Source organism: Humulus lupulus, chromosome 6 (genome assembly GCF_963169125.1).
Source record: "Humulus lupulus chromosome 6, drHumLupu1.1, whole genome shotgun sequence".
Classification (NCBI taxonomy): domain Eukaryota; kingdom Viridiplantae; phylum Streptophyta; class Magnoliopsida; order Rosales; family Cannabaceae; genus Humulus; species Humulus lupulus.
The window spans coordinates 115715940-115734533 of record NC_084798.1 but is presented as its reverse complement, the minus strand read 5'-3'; the positions used below and the strand labels follow the sequence as shown (position 1 = coordinate 115734533).

At 41.3% G+C, this 18594-nt stretch overlaps 1 protein-coding gene across 1 annotated transcript; it reads right to left on the bottom strand.

Annotated features, from left to right (window-relative positions):
- Positions 1 to 15347: 15347 nt before the first annotated feature.
- Positions 15348 to 18127, bottom strand: LOC133782466 (probable serine/threonine-protein kinase PBL23). The gene is made up of 5 exons (XM_062221786.1): positions 17715 to 18127; positions 17181 to 17362; positions 16904 to 17093; positions 16191 to 16582; positions 15348 to 16019 (listed from the first exon to the last, which is right to left on the bottom strand). Exons 1-5 carry the CDS (start codon positions 17836 to 17838, stop codon positions 15708 to 15710), a joined length of 1200 nt encoding a protein of 399 aa, XP_062077770.1. The 5' UTR covers positions 17839 to 18127; the 3' UTR covers positions 15348 to 15707.
- Positions 18128 to 18594: the final 467 nt, after the last annotated feature.

Genomic DNA, 18594 nt, shown 5'->3' with positions numbered 1-18594 from the left:
GGAACTTAAGGTAAAAATAGGATTCATATATCATCATATTAATTCACTTATTGCCCTCCAGGCACGCTAATCAAGGTCCTAAACCTTATTAGCAACTTAGGGTGTTACAATTATCCCCTCCTTACAAGAATTTCGTCCTCGAAATTACCTGAACAACTCGGGATGTCGCTCCCGCATATCAGACTCAAGCTCCCACGTCGCCTCTTCAACCTTGCTGTTCCTCCACAACACTTTAGCCAAGGCGATGGTCTTGCTCCGCAAGACTTTGTCCTTCCTATCAAGGATCTGAACAGGCTTCTCCTCGTATGATAAATCCTTATCCAACTCCAAGTTCTCATAGCTTAACACATGAGTAGTATCTGATACATATTTCCGTAGCATGGACACATGAAACACGTCGTGAACCCCTGATAGAGTTGGAGGCATCGCTAACCTGTAAGCTACCTCACCAACTCGTTCCAGAACCTTAAAGGGGCCAACAAACCTGGGACTTAGCTTGCCCCGAACACCAAATCGTTTCACTCCTCTCAGGGGTGAAACCCTGAGGAATACATGATCGCCGACCTGAAACTCCACATTCCTGCGTCTCAGATCCGAGTAACTCTTCTGACGACTCTGGGAGGCGAGCATACGAGCTCTAATCTTTTCAATTGCCTCATTGGTCCTCTGAACCATCTCAGGACCTAGATATCTTCTCTCACCTGTCTCATCCCAGTGTATCGGTGACCTGCACTTTCTTCCATACAACATCTCATACGGAGCCACTCCGATAGTCGCTTGGTAGCTATTATTGTACGAAAACTCAATCAATGGGAGGTACTTACTCCAAGTCCCCCAAAATCTAGTACACAGGCTCGAAGCATGTCTTCCAGTATCTGAATTGTCCTCTCATTCTGCCCATCTATGTGAGGATGGTAAGCGGTACTGAACCGTAGCTGTGTGCCCATTGCCTTCTGCAGGCTCTCCCAAAACTTGGAGGTGAAGGTGGGGTCCCTGTCGGATACTATCGACCTCGGAGCCCCATGGAGTCGGACAATTTCCTTCACATAAAGCTCGGCATACTGCTCCACAGTATAAGTTGTTCTCACAGGTAAAAAGTGGGCAGACTTAGTATACCTGTCTACAATCACCCACACCGAATCATGCTGACCCACGGTCTTCGGTAATCCAACCACAAAGTCCATCGCAATATCCTCCCAATTCCACTCAGGAATCCCTAGAGGCTGCAACAACCTTGCTGGCCTCTGATGTTTAGCCTTAATCTACTGACAAGTTAGGCACCTTGCCACATAGTCCACCACGTCCCTCTTCATGCCTGACCACCAATATAGAACTTTCAAGTCTTGGTACATCTTCGTAGTACCCAGGTGTAAAGTGTAGGGAGTGGTGTGAGCCTCATCTAGAATCTCTCGTCGAATATCTGGATCAATCGGAACACAAATCCGTCCCTTGTACCTCAGTAGGCCCATCTCTGAGATAGAGAAGTCCTTAATCATTCCAGCTAGGGTATTCTCCCTACGCTCAACTAACTGGGGATCCTTTCCTTGTGCTTCCTTAATCCTCTCAAGGAGCGTTGACTGAAGAGTTATGTTGGCTAACTTACCAACCACTAACTCTATACCTGCTCTGGCCATCTCCTCAGCCAGTCTGTCTGATATCTGTCTTCAACTATATAACTGACCTGGGCCCTTCCGGCTCAATGCATCAGCCACAACATTAGCCTTTCCAGGATGATATAAAATGTCACAATCGTAATCCTTTACCAACTCTAGCCACCTCCGTTGGCGCATATTCAGATCTTTCTGGGTAAAGAAATACTTTAAACTCTTGTGGTCAGTGTATATCTCGCACTTTTCACCATACAGATAATGCCTCCATACCTTAAGCGCGAACACCACCGCAGCCAACTCCAGGTCATGCGTGGGATATCTCTGCTCGTACTCCTTTAACTGCCTTAATGCATAAGCTATTACCTTCCCAGCTTGCAACAACACACATCCCAAACCCTGTCTAGAAGCGTCACAGTAGACCACAAACTTCTCATTCTCTGTCGGCAGACTCAACACTGGTGCAGTAATCAATCGTCACTTCAACTCTTTAAAGCTATTGATACGAACCACACCAACATTGTGATGAAACCCGACACCAAATATGGAACAGCCACCAAGAACATACGAGATTGGAATGGAACCGCGACCCAATGCTTAGCCAAGCACGAACCTTGGTATGAGGAAGACGCCACAAACGGGGATGGAATCCGTTTGATAAGTTAGGATGAACGCCACAAGGAATCTCCTTGATAAGTTCAAAAGTTTCTTCAAGAACTCAAGAAGAAATAAACTCACAATTTCATTCAACATAATCTGCCCTTTCACATTGTTTTGGCAGTCCTTATAAGGACGAAAATTACATGAAAACAAGACCCTTGGTCTTCCTAATGAAACCGAAAAATTAAGGACAGCCCCTTTGTCTTCCTAATGAAAACCGAAATTAAAGACAAGCCTTTTGTCTTCCTCATGAAAACTGAAATTAAAGACAAGAGGACTATTGGACTCACACAAGTCAAATGTTTGACTTATCACAAAATAAACAAAGACTTAAAAACGTGATTAAAAATAAAAAGACTCATTACAAGAAGCTAAATATTGATCAAGCTCCTAAACTGGTGTCCTCATCATTCCTCCCCTCTTGACTTGGATCAACTGGAACTTGACTTGGATTTTGAGTCTTGGTGTCCTCATCATTCCCCCCCTCTTGAGAAAGATTTGACCTCAAATCGTCACCTGCATCAAAAGGACTCAAATCAGAAACATTAAAAGCAGCACTAACAGTATACTCACCTGGTAAATCGAGTCTGTAGGCATTTTCATTGATCCTTTCTAGCACTTGAAACGGCCCATCTCCTCGAGGTAGCAATTTGGAACGTCTTTGTGCTGGGAATCGCTCTTTCCTCATGTGTAACCATACCCAATCATCGGGATCAAAAACCTGCTTGTGACGACCCTTGTTAGCATCAAGTTGGTTAGTGTTTAAAAGAGCCTCCTTAACCTCACTTTTTTTTGCATAAAAATTACTTTGTTTTCTCTCGAATTTTCCCTCATTGATCGAACTCTTCTCTTTCTTTTCTCTCTCACTTGATTCGACCCTTTTCTCTCTTTGTCTCTCTTTTTTCTCACTCTCATTCATCTTTTCACTCTCCTTCTTTTGCTCACTAAATTTTTTTTTATCACTCAATTTTTGCAACCTCACTTGGTCTTCATATACTTGCTTTGGTGTCAATGGAGCTAGAGTGATTGTTCGTTGATGGAACGTGAATGAGTACTTGTTGGTGAAGCCATCATGCTGGACTCGCCGATCAAATAGCCAAGGCCTTCCTAGAAGGAGGTGTCCAGCTTGCATGGGAACCACATCACACAATACCTCATCCTCATACTTGCCAATTCGAAATGATACCAGCACCTGTTTTGTAACCCTCACTTCACCACTATCATTCAACCACTGCAACTTGTATGGACAAGGATGTCTAAGTGTTGAAAGCCCCAGCTTCTCAACCATGGAAGAACTAGCAACGTTAGTACAACTACCTCCATCAATAATCACACTACATACCTTGCCTTTCACGTGACAACGAGTGTGAAAGATGTTCTCTCGCTGCACCTCTTCTTCCTCTTCTTTTGCTTGCAAGTTTAAGGCTCGTCTTGTGACTAGTGCAAGCATTTCACCAGATTCTGGCCCATACTCTTCATCATTGATAGAAGCATCTTCCAATGGTGGCATGTCAGCAAGATCATCTTCATCTTCAGAATCGAGCTCGCCACTTTCTCGAATCACCATAACCCTCTTGTTTGGACATTGGCTAGCTATGTGTCCTCGCCCCTGACATTTGAAACACCTTATCTCACTAGAATGAGACTTAGTAGGAGTTGATTTACCTTGAGGTGGTGTGGCTGTGGTGGCTGGTTTTGGTGTAGATGATGAAGTGGGTTGGTCTTCTTTCTTTGGATAGTTCAACCTCCAAGGTGTTGTACTTGGATTGTGTGGGCTCGGTCTTGACCTCGAACTTGAACTACCCTTCTTGAGCTGCCTCTCAACTTTGATTGCCATATGAACCAAATCCTCCAATTCCACATAATGGTGTAGCTCGATTGGGTCAGCAATCTCTCGGTTCAACCCATTCAAAAACCTTGCCATGGTTGCCTCCCGATCCTCTTCAACATTGGCTCTAATCATAGCCATCTCCATCTCCTTGTAATACTCATCAACACTTCTGTAGCCCTGACGAAGACCCTGCAACTTAAGGTAGAGATCTCGATAATAATGAGGTGGTACAAACCGTCGCCTCATCACCCTCTTCATGGCCTCCCATGTGTCAATAGGGCGATCTCCACTCCGCCTCCTATTGATGCACAACTGATCCCACCAAACAATAGCATAATCAGTAAACTCAATGGCAGCAAGTTTTACCTTCTTCATGTCGGAGTAGTTGTGACAATCAAAAACTAGCTCCATCTTCTTCTCCCACTCAAGGTATGCTTCAGGATCACTCTTCCCCTGAAAAACTGGGATTCTCATTTTGATATTCCCCATATAATTATCTACCTGGTTCCTATCTTCTCTATTCCCACCATACCTCCTATGGTTACCCGTCGACATCCTATCAAACTCATCATCAGAAACTACCCCTTCTAAATCCCCTTCATTCTCATCCTCCCTTTGGTGTACCCTACCCCTCCTTGGTCTCCGTTGTTCCCCCTCTTCTACCCTATCCAACCGCTCATGTATTTGCTCACACTCCTCCCTCAACATCCTCCTCATCTCCCCCATTAAAGCTTCAATTTGTAGATTTGGAACTGTAGGTGGTGGAGCGTCATTGCCTGCATTTCTTTCTGTATTTTGTGACATGATGGAGAATCTGCAAAACAATAAGGTTAGACAATTATAGAAAGGACCTCACTGCACTCCCTCACGTGTTTCACTCAAAGAAAATGGTCACCCAAGTACACTCGTGTTTGCACTCAATGATGGCTTTTACCCTCAAATAAGCTCACACCTCTGCCTTTTTCCACTCTATTTTCTTCTTTAAGCTCTTTGAAAACTAATGAAACGGTGATATGGAGGTTCAAGCAGCCAATTCAACCAAACAAACCAAACGAACACCGACGAAAACTGGTGAAAATGACGAAAAAATGATGATTTTTGGAACACTTGTGTGGGGTTTTGGCCAAAAGGCCTCTAGACCATAAGGAACAAGAATAGAACAAAAATTTTTAAGACAGGTTTCCAGACTCTTTTTTTTTTTTTTTTTTTTTTTTTTTTAGGGTTCGGATCCTCTTTGTTTTCTTCTTCTTTCTTTCTATTTTTTTTTTCTCAAATGCAGATACAAGACACAAGAAGAATCAGAATTGGTGGAACTACAACAATTCGAAAACAATACAACTCGGATTGCACAACAAGAACAAGAGCAATTAGATATTTCACAACAAGAACAAGAGAAAAAAAACTCGATCCCAATTCAGATTCTCAATCCCAATTTCAGATTTCACAATAAGAATAAGAGAACCCTCAATCCCAATTTCAGAAAACCCAAATAGACTTGTAGCACTATAACAATCTCGAATTTCTCCCAAATAAAGGGAAACAAAATTTCAATCAGTGGCACTATAACAATTGGTGGTACACTCCCAATAACAGAGAACAAATATTCCCAAAAATAACAACCCCAAAATAGAAAAGGACCAATCAATCCGCGGCACTATCACAAAGTAAACAATTGACTCAATAACAATCTCAGATTTTCACAAAGGAAACAAGGATTTTCACAAACTCAATAACAATTTCAGTTGATTAGTTTCGGATTTCAAGGGATTTCACAAAGAACTAATATAATCAAGGAAATAAGAACACGATTTGAACAAAGAAACAATCTGGAATAAAGAGATTAACTATAATGGTTTCGGATTTGTAGAAGGAAAACAAGAACAAAGACTAAGAAAATCAAGAACACGAATAGATAGATTTTTTTTTTTTAATTTCAGAAACCCTAAAATTGAAATACGACTAGAATAGAAACACAAATGAAAGAATAAAAAAAAAAGGATAGGCCAAACCGAATGATCCTAAGCTCTGATACGAACCACACCAACATTGTGATGAAACCCGACACCAAATATGGAATAGCCACCAAGAACATACGAGATTGGAATGGAACCGCGACCCAATGCTTAGCCAAGCACGAACCTTGGTATGAGGAAGACGCCACAAACGGGGATGGAATCCGTTTGATAAGTCAGGATGAACGCCACAAGGAATCTCCTTGATAAGTTCAAAAGTTTCTTCAAGAACTCAAGAAGAAATAAACTCACAATTTCATTCAACATAATCTGCCCTTTCACATTGTTTTGGCAGTCCTTATAAGGACGAAAATTACATGAAAACAAGACCCTTGGTCTTTGTCTTCCTAATGAAAACCGAAAAATTAAGGACAGCCCCTTTGTCTTCCTAATGAAAACCGAAATTAAAGACAAGAGGACTATTGGACTCACACAAGTCAAATGTTTGACTTATCACAAAATAAACAAAGACTAAAAAACGTGATTAAAAATAAAAAGACTCATTACAAGAAGCTAAATATTGATCAAGCTCCTAAACTGGTGTCCTCATCATTCCTCCCCTCTTGACTTGGATCAACTGGAACTTGACTTGGATTTTGAGTCTTGGTGTCCTCATCAGCTATTCTCACACCGATTTGTCCACACGTACTTAGTCTTCTTCCTTGTCAACTTTGTCAATGGAGTAGCAATTCTGGAGAATCCCTCTACAAACCGTCGGTAGTACCCTGCTAATCCAAGAAAACTTCTGACCTCAGGAACGCTGCTCGGTCTAGGCCAATCTCTCACTGCCTCTACCTTACTTGGGTCAACCAATATCCCCTCCTTATTAACGATATGGCCCAAGAATGTAACTTGCGGTAACCAGAACTCACACTTGCTAAACTTAGCATATAGCTTATGCTCTCTCAATTGTTGCAATACTAGGCGCAGATGATGCTCATGCTCTGTCTCTGACTAAGAGTACACCAGTATATCATCGATGAACACAATCACAAACTTATCCAGGTAGTCTTTGAAAATTCTATTCATCATATCCATGAAAGCTGCTGGGACATTGGTTAATCCAAAGGACATAACTAGAAATTCATAATGCCAGTACCTTGTCCAAAAAGCTGTCTTCGGTATGTCCTCCTCCTTAATTCCCAATTGATGATAGCCTGACCGAAGATCAATCTTTGAAAACATCGTACTCCCCTGAAGTTGATCAAATAGATCATCAATCCTAGGCAGTGGATACTTGTTCTTAATAGTCAGCTTATTCAACTCTCTATAGTCAATGCACATCCTAAGCGACCCATCCTTCTTCTTAACAAACAGCACTGGAGCACCCCATGGCAAGAAACTCGGTCTGATGAACCCCAAATCCAATAACTCCTGTAACTGAATCTTTAATTCCTTTAACTCCGCTGGAGCCATTCTATAGGGTGCCTTGGAAACTGGCTCTACCCCCGGTGCCAACTCTATGACAAACTCAATCTCCCGCTGTGGCGGCAACCCCAGCAAGTCCGCTGGAAATAAGTCTGGAAACTCACATACCAACCTGGTCTCATTCAGTCCCACTGCCACCACCTTAGAAGTATCTACAACACTTGCTAGGAATCCTATGCAGCCTTCCTGCATCAGGTCTCTAGCCTTCAGTGCTGAAATCATAGGCACTCGCGGTCCATTGACAGTCCCCACAAATACAAAAGGCACCTCACCTTCTGGTTCAAAAGTCACCATATGCCGCTTGCAATCAATCGTTGCTCCATATCTCACTAACCAATCCATTCCCAATATCATATCAAAATCATCCATATCTAGTTCAACCAGATCAACAATTGTTCCCTACCATCTATCTCTACTGGTAATGCTCTAATCCATCTCCTAGAGACTACCAGTTCTCCTGTTGGCAACAAAGTCTTAAAATTCCTAGCATATACAATACTAGGTCTACAAAGCTGGTCTATCACCCTAGCAGATACAAATGAGTTGGTAGTCGCTGAATCAATCAATGCAGTATACAGAGAACCAGCGCTAGAGATCTGACCTGTCACAACTGAGGGACTAGCCTCAGTCTGAGTCAAAGCGAATACCCTGGCAGGAGCGAGGCTGTCTCCCTGCTTTGGCTCTTCCTTTCTAACTTGTGGGCAGTCTTTCTTCAGATGGTTGGCACTCCCACAGACAAAACATGCCCTAATCCGGCACTCACCCTGATGTCGTCACCTGCACCGAGGACACACTGGAAAACTCCTCCAGTTGTCACCACTGCCCTGACGGCCACCAACAGAACCCCGCACTCTCCTATCAGAACTAGGAGGAGTAAATGAATCTGGAACCCTTCTTTTCTGCTCACTGGGGCCACTACCCCGACTAGACCCAACAAAAGGAGGCACCGTCCTCCTCCTGACATCGCGCCTAACAACGCTGTCCTTCCATATCTGATCCTCAGCCCTCTCAGCAGTAAGGGCCTTATCCACTGCTTGTGCATAAGTAGTAGTCTCTGGAACTAATGTAATATTCACATCACGAGCAATCATCACATTCAACCCCCGTATGAATCTGTCCCTCCTAGCCGCATCAGTCGGCACTAGGTCTGGCGCAAACTTCGCCAGTCTGTCGAATCTCAGGGCATACTCAGTAACTGATAACCTGTTCTGAGTGACGTTGATAAACTCATCAACCTTCGCAGCTCGAACTGCTATGTTGTAGTATTTCTCATTGAAGACACTCTTAAATTCTTCCCATGTCATGACTACAACATTCCTCCGCTGTCTCACCACATCCCACCAGATGCGGGCATCGTCTCTAAACATATAGCTAGCACAAGCTATCCTTTCACTTCCCTCAACCCCCATAAAGTATAGGATCAAGGAAATCATGTTCATCCACTGCTCTGCCCGTAGTGGGTCCGATCCACCCTCGAAGGTAGGAGGTTGTTGCTTCCTGAATCTTTCGCACAAGGGTTCCCACCTGTTCTCAATCACAGGCTGAACCGGCACTGGCGCCACATTCTGCTGTATTGGCAACCCTGCCACCTGTGGAGGGGCCTGTTGCCTCATCTGACGGAGTTCTTCCTCTGTTCTCTGTAGTCTAGCCTCCATTTCGGCCAATATCTGCTGCCAATTCTGTGGGGCAGGTGGAGGGTCCTGACCCTGATGGTCATCCTCGGCCTGATTGCCGCGGAGTCTGGACGATTGCCGAGGCATTACAACTATATGCCTGCAATCAGTGACACCGCTTATCAGGCATGATAACAAAATCCAATTCCACCTCCATTCTCACCAATCAACCAAGACCAATAATCTAAATATAATGCAAATAGCATATAACACACAACGGGCCTTGCCCTGGCATCATGCATATATTATTTCACTTAACATGCTCTTTATAAGCTAAGCAGGCAAACAGGTCAACCAAGCACATATTCAAGCATAATAATCAACCATACCAATCAACCCTGAGTCGAGCTTTTCAATGGCAACGTGCGTACATGTTCAGTCAATCTCCAGAACCAATAAACCTTAGCTCGCTCTGATACCAAGTTGTAACTCCCTACTACCTTAGAGCCGTTACTAAGTGAGGTTAAAATGTGCAATCAACTCGCTAAACGAGGTTTTTAAAACAAAAGTGTGATTAAGTGAAAGTCCAGGCTGTAATCTTTAAAGAAAAGTACTCTATTTCATTAAAAGCTTAAGAGTTTAACATTCGGGATCCCTTAATTCAGTTTACAAAATATTTACAACTCAAAACAAGTTTATAAGTAATTAACCATCAAAACTAGGGTTTTTACAGCCCTTCCTCAAAAATATTCCCAACCAAAGCAGTCGGGCAGGCCAAACATGTACGCGTCACCCCCACGCTCTCCGTACTCATGGCTGGTTGACCTTCTCTTTGCCCTTACATGCAACACAGAGCACCTGTGAGCCGAAGCCCAGCAAGAAAACTCACACAGTACATAACATATGCATAATATACAATCATTACAGCAGATATCTCAAATCTAGTCAGACAGTCCATATAAACTAACACATATACGGCCATGCCGTCCCAGAAGCGTTACCAAAGCCTGGGATCTCGGTCTACACCGTAAGGATATCCCATGTATCCATTGGGGTCTCACCCTAGCCACGAGCACTCCATGTGCTAAGTGGTATTCCCAGCCCCACTGCCGTTCCCGGCCCTTCGCCGTTCATTCTGCTTTTACCATATTTAGCATTCTCAAATAACAATCAAATATACAATCATTCATATTAAGCTATATCCTACCAATGATACAATTTAGGGCCACGCCCTACAACAATTCTATGGGCCCAAGCCCTGCTCTATGGGTGCTACAGTTTTCTTACCTGTATCCTGAGCATTCGATGCCCCAAAGCCGCGAGCACGGTCCTCTAACCCTAGCCTCTCCAAAAAACTAGTCACAACACACATAAAACATCCATTAATACTAATCAATCCCAAAACCACTTCCTGGGACCAATCCCACACTCTCGGAACCCCCAAATGCCTAAAACAATACATCGAAGACATTCCCCGAACCCCCGGAGCAAAGGCTCAAAATTGCAAAATCCTATGTTCTAAAAATGGCCTAGCGCCGCGGTGCTGCCCTAGAGGGCCGCGGCGCCCAGCAAGTCAGAGAGCTTTCCCCTGCCCAGAATCAGCCTCGCGCCGCGGCGCCCAAGAACAGGGCTGCGGCGCTCCTTCGCGAACCCAGAAATCTGGGTTTTTCCCCTGCATTTCCCCGAGCCAAAACACTCCCAATTCATCCCAAATTCACACCAAAGCCCCAAAACCAATTCAAAACCTCAAATAGACCCTTCAACAACCTATAAACATCATAACCTAGCTCAATTACTCAATCACACCCAAAATCCACTCTTGAGTTTCATGCCTTAGTAATTCAAACCAGAAAGTTAAAAGCTTAAACCCAAACCCAAACCACACTTCAAATTCCCTAACTCATAACAGAAATAAACTTTACAATTACTCAGAATCCTTACCTTGAATGAAGAATCCAACCTCTAGCTTCCTTGCTTCCAGCTCCAAGTCAAGCCTTATAATCCCACAAGCTGAATTCCCACAAAACCAGCCATAACTATCCTTGAATTTACATTCTTCCTTCTAAAATCAAACTTAAAACTCAATAAAACAAAAGCAGCTCTTACCTTAGAACAATTTTGGACTAAACTTGATCTTGGTTACTTCAAATCTCTCAGTTCTCCTCCCAGGGCTCAAGTTCAGCTTGCTTCTTCTTTTCCCTATTTCTTTCTAGCTCTTTCTTCCAAATTCAGCACAAACTAAAATATAACCAAGTATAATACGTATTCCCCTCTCCTTCAGCTGGAACAATCCAAATCCTTACCTAATGACCATTCAACCCTTCCTTTGATATCCCTTTCCTAACTAAACCTCAAGGGCTCTTTTGTCACTTCTTATCCATTACAATTCTACCATTTCTCCATCAAAACCTGTTACTCTCAGTGGTTACTAACAGTTACACAAGTTACCAAATTACCAGTTACCATTATCTCGCAAGAACTAAATTACAAACTCCCCAAAATACCCCTAGGCTCCTCCCGAGCCGGGTATAAAATCCCGTTGTGACTTTTGAGTTATCTAGCTCGCTAGGACCGTCTCGGTACGTGCATCACATTAATTTCACCACACCCACGTGGTACAAATCACATAACATAATTATCACATTTATGCCCTCCACGGGCTACAATTACTAATTTACCCCTATCATGCAACCGGAGCCCACATGCATATTTATACTACCTAAACATGCATTCTAATCACATACTCATTTAAATTCATATATCATCATATTAATTCACTTATTGCCCTCCAGGCACGCTAATAAAGGTCCTAAACCTTATTAGCAACTTAGGGTGTTACAAAGCTCCTCAACCCTGATGTTTACACTTCGAACCGAACCATATCCAGGTCCAAATAACCACAATATTCATATGCACATAGAATATAATAAGCATTAATTCACAATTCCATGCATTTAGCTATCCAATTTATTGCTACCATGTTCATTCACACTTTCTCATGCTTCCTACAAATCAATAGACAAGCATAACATATAAATTCAGCTTGGGCAATCACCTACAAGCAATCAAGATGCAATCCATCATTCCAAATATTCATTCACATGCAACAACAATGCTAATCAGCACGCCTCCATCACTTCATGCAATAGTCAAGGGCCAGCCCTATCAGTTCTCATACTCCCTATGGTCATACAGCATAATACATTCATCTTTTTATCAAAAGCTTAAGCATATAATCTCAAATACTCAATCAAAGAACCCTGAGTCGAGCTTGTCTTTGGCGGCAAGTGTACATGTCCAGCCTATCTCCAGGAACCCTTAAACCTAGGACGCTCTGATACCAAGTTGTAACGGCCTGGATAACCAAGACCGTTACACTGTGTGTTTGAAGTAGTGCAAGACTTGCTAATCAAGTCATTTAGATCATAATGTGTAACTAAAGCATAACAAGCTAGGTTAAAAAGAATTTTGGTTATAACTGATTAAATTTTACTAAAAATACATGTTTGACGCATGGGATCCCAAAACAAGGTTTAAATAACGTAAATATAAAACTCTTGTAAACAAATAGACAACCAAGCCACTTTAATGGCAAAATACATAATTTAGGTTCCCGTTCCTGTACAAATCCTCGACTGTGGTGGCCGAGCAGCTGACAATGTACACCTCGCCCCCAGAGCTCTCCAACCCATGGCCAACTTGCCTTACCTGCACCATGTAGCACCTGTGAGCCGAAGCCCATCAAGAAAACATAATATCATAACACAACAGTATTAACAACTAACAGTTCACAGAGCATAGTCCAATAACCACAAAGTACTATTCGGTTCCATCGAGCCATAAAAATTCACACAAGGAAACACACTGATCAATAATCACTAATCCAGCTCCAAATACTCATTAAGTCACAGACAATAATCTACAATCAACACATATCAAGCAATAATTAGGGTTAATGCCCGCAGGCCGCACCCTGTTTAACTCAGTGCCTTTGGCTCGCTTAGGCCAACTCCAGTGACGTGCCCACTGACTCCGGCCAGCTTAACCGAGCTCAGTGATTAATAAGCTGTCCTCGGATACCAGTGTCCGAGACGCGCCATATGGGCAAGTGTGGATTTCGGCACCCTTAGGCCATTACCACATGTCCCCGTGGCATAATACCACCTTATGACATTCATACGATTATAAAGAACCCGTAGTCCCAACATATTCACATGGTTTATTATGATCACATAACAATACATTCAAATATAGGGAACACTTAGTCCCATCCTATCCACATACACAGGTGCAGTTTTCTTACCTTAATGCCAAACGCTTTAATTAGAAAGGACGACCCCCGAGCACGATCCATTCCCGAGACCTAGCTTATTACCTAGTCACAACCAAGATAATGAATTCCATTAATATTCACATATAGGTTTTCGGGTACAAAACTAGCTTCCGGGAAAACAAATCCCACCAAGCACGGTGGTGAAATCGATCCCGAGCACTTTAGGTATGGTTCCTATGCTTTAAAACTCCAAATGTTCAAAGTATACATCTAAGGGCTGCGACCCTTGAAGCCTAGCCGCGGCCCTGCACCAAAACAGAACCTAAGCCCTTCCTGGAAGAAGACATGCGCCGCGACCCTTGCCTTGGGCGCCGCGGCGCTTGCCCCTGGCCGAGCCTCCCTGGCCCATCTTCAAGCTAGGGTCGCAGCGCTCTAGAACAGAGCCGCGGCCCTTCCCTTCGAACCCAGAATTTCCCCCATTTCTAACATCCAAAACCCCATCCAAATCCATTATAAACAATCCCATTAACACAACTCAATTATCCCAACACTCTAGCATGCTTCCAATCAGTAAAACCCAGCAGAAATCTAGGCTAAAACCCCTCAACACCTCATCTTAATTTATGAAGCTCTCACACCCAAGAACTTCAAAACCAGTTAGAAAATCTCAGAAATTCAAACCTTAAATCCTTTATTCCAAACTCACCTTTGCTGCAGAATCAATCCCCCAAGTAAAACTGAGCTAACTCCCAAGCTCCAAGCCTCAATTCAACCCTTAAATGTCAAAATCCACAATCACTTCAAAACCCAGCATAAACACAGAATTTAACTACCATAAACACACTTATAGCTTACCTTGGTATTGATTCTATTCCTTGGATGATTCTTGAACTAAGCCCCAAAGATCCAACCTCAATTTCCATAAATTCCCAGCTTGTTTCCCTTTAAATTTCAGTGTTCCTTTGCCTTGTTTTTCCTTAAGAGAGAGAGAGAGAGAGAGTAGAGTATAGAGCTGAAAAGAGTCGGTTTATTTTCCTCTGAGGGTTTCCTTAGTTTATCTTATCTGCTAAGTTAATTCCCAAGGCTCGGGGTGCCGGAACCGTCCCCGAGGCCAAAACAGTAAAATTCTCCAATATTCCCGCCTAGACTTTCTAACCTCAGATATATCTCCATATATTTATTTTCATAACCTGATAGTCTAAATAACCACCCGATACTATAATATCCCTGACTTATCCAAAGTCAACTATTAAGCCCCGTTGTGACTTTTCCCGTTACCTGCTCCCTAGGATCGGCTCGTGCCGATAGTTACAAATGCACACACCTGCACACGTATATATATATATATATATATTTATCAATCTACCCACATAATAATGTGGTCTCAATAATTTATCACACACATTCACATTTATGCCCTAACGGCCAAAATTACGATTAAGCCCTTACCAGCCAAACAGGGCCCGCATTACTTATCCAATACCCATATTCATGCTTTCTACCATTAATTCTCTTAACCTCTAATTATGCCCTCTCAGCACACTAATCAAGGCCCTTAAGCCTTATTAGTAATTTTGGGTCGTTACATAAAGTCTTTTTGCTGCAAATTTCTCTTAATTTATTAGAATATATGTATATATATTTTAATTTTATTCAATTTTAAGGATTAAAAAAATCATATGTATATATATTAATTTTTTAATTTATTTTTTCTTTAAATTAAATTTTGCAATTTATAATTTAAGGAGAATAGAAATGACAATTCCCCCAAGTTTATGGGATTGTCAATCTCATTCTTCATTCCAAATTGGTGTGAAACTCGTATATTTCATTCTCATTCCTAAAAAATTATGTAAATAAAATTGGGTAATTTACCCATTCCCCAATCCGACAGCTATTTCAAGAAGGTTCAAAAGCCTTTTATTTATCTCCAATTTCTCATAGGTCTATTTTTCTTACGTAAGTATTTTCAAGGTGGTATTGTAACAAGTTACTGATACTCTCTCTCACTCTCGTTACAAACTTACAATGAACTCTCTTATTAGGAATTGCAATTACACTTTAACACGGCATAGTCCTAATTATCTTGATTCAACCTTTCACAAACTCTTTCAATATCACCACACTCATTTTCGTTTCTTTTTTCTTAAATATAACCAAGACAACCAATCAATCAATCAATCACAATCACCAAGATTCTCATCTCACCACATATTTAACAAGTTTATCATTGAATCAACAGTAATTGGGCTGCACCTCACCTAAGTTGCAATAACACTTCCATTATATACTTTTTCTTTCCCTTATGCTGCCGTCTGATCTATCAGTATCTGTATCAGACTCTCCATCATTATCTTTACAAGGAGAAGTTGATTCCACAACTTCTTCCAGGACTTCTTCCTCATTCTTGCTTGCTGCTAAAAATTCAAGAGCTGTCACAACGTCGCTGATGAGAGGCCGAGTAGCCGCTTCCTCTTGCAGACACATTGCTGCAACAGCAAGTGCTTGGTATAGAGCCTTGACAGGGTAATTCCCTTTAAGCAATGGATCAGCCATTATTGTAAACTTCCTTCTGTCTTTGAATAGTGGTTGTGCCTGCAAAGAGCGGAACATAACCAGTTTGGAGGCTTCATGAAAAATTTGTTTAGAAAAAAACTCAACAAGACTTGTTACTGTTTAACTAATGCCTTCGCAGAAAAGGTTGTGAACATTGTTCAAGTTTAAGATGGTTTAGCTATATGATGTTACAAAAGCTTTTAAACATACCCAAATGACTAGATTCTGCTCATCAGCTGGTCTTGTATGATCTATCACTCTCCTTCCTGTGATTATCTCCAAGAACACCACTCCAAAGCTGTAAACATCAGATTTTGTTGTCAATTGGCCAGTCAAAGCATATTCTGGTGCGCAGTAACCGTAGGTACCCATGACCCTTGTGGAAACATAAGATTTATCTCCAGTTGGACCCAACTTCGCTAGCCCAAAATCAGAAAGTTTTGGATTAAACTCCTGGTCCAATAGTATGTTAGATGCCTTGAAATCGCGGTATATCACAGGGGGATTGGCTTGTTCATGCAAGTATTCGAGTCCTTTGGCTGCGCCTGCTGCAATTTTCATTCTGGTATTCCAATCCAAAGCAGCGCTATCTGGAGCTAATTCTGAAAAGGAATACAATCAGAAACACGTGATTAATAAGAAGCTGTATCGGTATAAAGTAATTTTACATGAAAAAAAAAACTTAGATACTAAAAGGGCACTAGTAGTTACAGAATAAACCAACTTGAGAGCTTGCAAACTGCAAAACAAACTGAAAGATAATTAAGAATTTAATTTAAGCTAAAACTTGACTTCTAGGACCTCTTTAAGAATCATGTAGAGCAAAATTGTTAGTCGATGCTTTTTGACTAGAGAAATAAACAGGAGTTGCTGGAATCAATATTTCAGTTAGTTCTTTGGAGATTGCAAGTTTTTGAGCATACCAAGAAGATGATCTTCTAGCGATCCATTAGGCATGTATTCATAAACCAAAATTCTCTGATCGCCATCGGCACAATAGCCAACCAAACTTACTAGGTTAGGATGATGAAGAAGACTTAAAATCAGAACCTCTACTAGAAATTCCCTATTTCCTTGGAATCCATTCCTGTCAAGTTGCTTAACAGCAACTACCTGAGTAATAGAACAACATAAGAGGATTAGTTAAGCGACTTTATATGAGACAACAAAAGAGGGTGTCAAAAATCAAAGAGAATGTACTTGATTTTTGCTTTCAATGTTTCCTCTATAGACCCTTCCAAAGCCGCCTTCACCGAGAAGATTGTCAGGGTGGAAGTTTTGAGTTGCAACACATAACTCGCGGAAGGCAAAGATCTGTGCAGTTATATTTTTTTTACCCATCTTGCTTATCTCTTCAGTTATGTATCTACGTTTGCTGCTGTCTGCATTGTTAGATATATTAGTCCCAAAGCTGGCAATGAAGGATTTGAGGAAAGCACATCATTAATTATCAGGCTTCATGTTAATTTAGCTTTTCCAAGATCAAATTTTCGTGATTAGTGCTAAAGAGTATGGATCACCCTGGTTCAAATGAAGGTAGAAGAAAGTGGCTACAAAAAACGATCGCTCGGTTCTTAGAAAAACGGAAAACTATCCCTTAAATGTCGAAGCCAGCATAAGACATTTCAATACATGATTTAACATGGCATAAAGATTGAAAGACTAGAAGCATTGGAGCCAATAAGAGTATTATCATAACATTCATACCGTTAATAAACAACATAAAAGTCTTACCACTTTTGAAGGAGATGTTAGCGAATGAGGCCAAAGTTTTCGTGTCTTGGTATTCCTTAATGCTCTTCTTCAAAGACTTTCTATCGACTTTCTCTTGTGACATACAACAGGAGAAGCAGCTCATTTTTTTTCTTTCAATTGTTTTTGTACTAGAGCTTCAAAACGAGCACAATCTCATTCAGAATATTATTCAAAACTCATAATTAAAATCCTGGAAAAATGTGGTATTATTGCACAACAACTGATGTATGATAACTCTTTTGATCTCTCTCAATTACAAAGCAAGCAAGCACACAAGAAAAAGAAATGATTTCAACTATTGGAGATGTCAATATACTTTTTCCCGGAAAAACCAGTTACTTTTCTGGTCTCTCAAAGAATGACAAAAGAGAAGTCTCACATAATGATTGATTTTCTTAGACTTCCTTCATATCCCAATGAATTCGGATAGGCACAAGACTTGGTAACAAATTACCATGTTTAGCAAAATTACAGGCAGGCACCCATTATTGCTTTAACTACCTTCTTTATTCCAAAAATAAATACATAAAGAAAAAACAAATTGCTAAGATGGGTTTGTTCATATTAGTTTTTCTCAATTGTCATTACTCGCTAAATATTTTTTCTGATCTCCAATGATTATTTTGGGTAACAAGTAACAACCAGCTATATTTATTAATTATACCAACTGTAATGGGGAGTAACGCACTCTCCAACCTATCAACCATTAAAGCTTAAAGCTGTCAGTTATGAAGATTCTTAAAGTATTAACAGTGTGGTTATTATATTTTTGGCCGTGTACAATGAGGGATTTATGGCTGTGGAAATTATCGAATAAGATCCAATATGTGAACATTGCATAGCATAGTGGAATATATAT

What these genes read in the sequence shown, in the direction of transcription:
- LOC133782466 (XM_062221786.1), bottom strand. Translation starts at nt 17,838, where the DNA reads ATGAGCTGCTTCTCCTGTTGTATGTCACAAGAGAAAGTCGATAGAAAG. An exon ending in TAACATCTCCTTCAAAAGTG is followed by an intron (nt 17,363 to 17,714) that starts GTAAGACTTTTA and finishes CTAACAATGCAG; the next exon opens with ACAGCAGCAAACGTAGATAC. An exon ending in GCTAGAAGATCATCTTCTTG is followed by an intron (nt 16,583 to 16,903) that starts GTATGCTCAAAA and finishes ATTCCTTTTCAG; the next exon opens with AATTAGCTCCAGATAGCGCT.